The following is a 2,500-nucleotide window of genomic DNA, read 5'->3' on the forward strand; positions in this document are numbered from 1 at the left end:
CTGCCAAAAGAGAAGGGTGGCTCAGAAGGGATGTGTGTGTGTGTGCGCACATATATGAGTGTTTATGTGTGTGAGTGGGTGTGTTGGGGGTGGGGGGGGGGGGGGGGGTGGGGTGTGTTGGGGAGAGAGGAGGGAGTAAGGTAGTGAGTAGGTAGTGAAGAACTAAATCCAATTTTGAAAACGGCATCTGATTTTCATTAGGCTCCTTAGTTGATTTCTGTGCCACTGTGGGCCAAGTCAGGGTGTGTGTGTGTGTGTGTGTGTGTGTGTGTGTGTGTGTGTGTGTGTGTGTGTGTGTGTTTGTGTGTGGGGCTGTTGGATGCTTGATGTTTTGGGGAGTGATTATGTGGTACACACGTGTTTCATTAACGGCCTACAGTTCTCGGAGCCGATTGCTCAGCGGCCCGCTCCACTGTAATCTCTGTTTTATATGGAGGTTACTGCAGCCATGGCCTGTGAAAAGCTGTTCATTGGGAATGACCTGAGCTTACTCCAGAAGGCCCTTATGCCACACACACACATACACACACACACACACACACACACACACACACACACACACACATGAATACACACACACTCATGCTGTTTCACTCACATGTGCACACACACACACACACACACACACACACACACACACACACACACACTTGCCCTTGCTTTTTGCTTTTGCAGGCTCAGTCAGACATGCCTAGACATGTCCACTGAGACCCATAATCTCTACCTTTGCTTATCCTAGCGTAAGGTGCACCAAGTAAGGCTCTCCCCTCTCTTCCCCTTTCTTCTCCCACGGTTTCCACATGCACAACCAGATGTTCAGCTGAGTCACAGCACTTTTTTCACTGTTCATGTTTTTCTGATTTTAAAAACAGGACTTTTCCAGACTTTTTTATGTGGTGCTGTATCATAAGCCATGACTTTAAATGTTCCCGACTTTAAATGTTCCCGGAACTTGTTCTTATTGATTATGCATGAAGCATATTGTTTTATATATTCATGGCAGGCTGTTGTAGAACAGCATGCATGTGCTCACAGCTTGCTGTTCCGCTTGTGTCCACCAGGAGGCAGTGTTTATGGGCAACGGCGAGCAATACATCTGGAAACCACCCGAGGAGGATGACATCATCGTGCCCCCAGGACCGCCGACAGAGAACGACCAGAGTCACTCGACTGTCGTGGAGGTGAGAGACGAGAGACGAGGATGGACACAGGGGGGCGGACAGTCAGCCCCTGCAGCTTACCCAGAGTGCTTTGCTTGGGGTTTTCAGCAACCCTGTCTGTCATAGCATGGCTCTGCTGACCCCCCCCCCCCCAACCACACACACACACACACACACACACACACACCACTTTCTCTACATTTAAGACAGACTCATAGCAACTGTAGCAACATGGAGTGGGGGGTTGGGGTTACCCATCTCATTTAAGGCCTTGTGTGGTTTCTGACCTTTGACCCTAAAAGCCAGAGCCCTGAGTGGTCAGTCGGAGTGCCTTAATCGTAGGTTTCAGGCTGGCTTATGGTGTTTGGCAGATAAGAGGTCACTGTTAGACGCCAGAGCAGAGAGCAGGACCTCACACAGCTGACAGACACACACACACACAGCTGGGCTGGATTTTATCATGTGCTGAGGTCATCACTTCAGGGCAAGCTGTCCATCATGATTTTTAGCCCCTCCCCCCTAAGTGTTTCTGTGACAGGAAATGGGCGAAGTGATTGGCAGAGAGGGTATGGGGGACCAGGGAGTCAGGAGACATTTGAGAATGAATGCTAACCCTACAGACTAATCCTACACCCCCCCACCCCCCACCCCCCCACACACAGAATTATCTCTCTCTCTCTCTCTCTCTCTCTCTGTCAAATTCACACATAGCTTCCTTCACATTAGTATCATCAACATATGAGCAGATCATTAAAGTGAAAACATTCACTTTTTTTCAGAAGTTCTTTCACTTTGAAAATGTATGAAAAGTTAGACTGAGGGAGACATGGGAGCTTAATAGTAGCATTGTTTATTCTTTACAATATTCTCACACAAGGTCAAATCCAGCTTTCCAGTGGTCATTTACAGTAATGATAGGGTCCTATGTCAGCATAAAGTTGACACACTTTTCTCTGTCTCCCTGTCTGTCTAGCCCTAACTCCCTCCCCCACCCTCCTCCTTGGCTTGAGTGCCATGACTAAACAGTGTGGCCAAAGGTCTGTGGACTGTCCATGTTGACTTTTTTCTCTCGGGGGCGGCCCGAGGGTGCTCAGGGTCAGTTTTTGTTTAGTTTCCTGTGAGCCTGTATAACACAGAGAGACTATGTTTAGGATTCACAGTGCCTCAACACACACACACACACACACACACACACACACACACACACACACACACACACACACAAACAAACACACACACTCCGACATATTCAGTGACTGTTTGAAAAATGGGGAAGAAGATTTGAATACACTCTCAGTTGTCAACTCTCATTCCTTTTTAAGAAACGACTTCCGGTGTTA

General features: G+C 48.1%; 1 protein-coding gene across 3 annotated transcripts in view; it reads left to right on the top strand.

Moving 5' to 3' along the window:
* Window positions 1-2,500, top strand: part of LOC121713649 (neurogenic locus Notch protein) — a 47,039-nt gene that overhangs the window by 33,225 nt on the left and 11,314 nt on the right. For all 3 annotated transcript variants that reach the window (XM_042098440.1, XM_042098441.1, XM_042098442.1), the window contains one exon: window positions 1,062-1,181. In XM_042098440.1, the coding sequence (XP_041954374.1) occupies window positions 1,062-1,181 (120 nt within the window). The remainder of the gene's footprint in view (window positions 1-1,061; window positions 1,182-2,500) is intronic.

This window comes from Alosa sapidissima, chromosome 7, assembly GCF_018492685.1.
Source record: "Alosa sapidissima isolate fAloSap1 chromosome 7, fAloSap1.pri, whole genome shotgun sequence".
Taxonomy (NCBI): Eukaryota; Metazoa; Chordata; class Actinopteri; order Clupeiformes; family Clupeidae; genus Alosa; species Alosa sapidissima.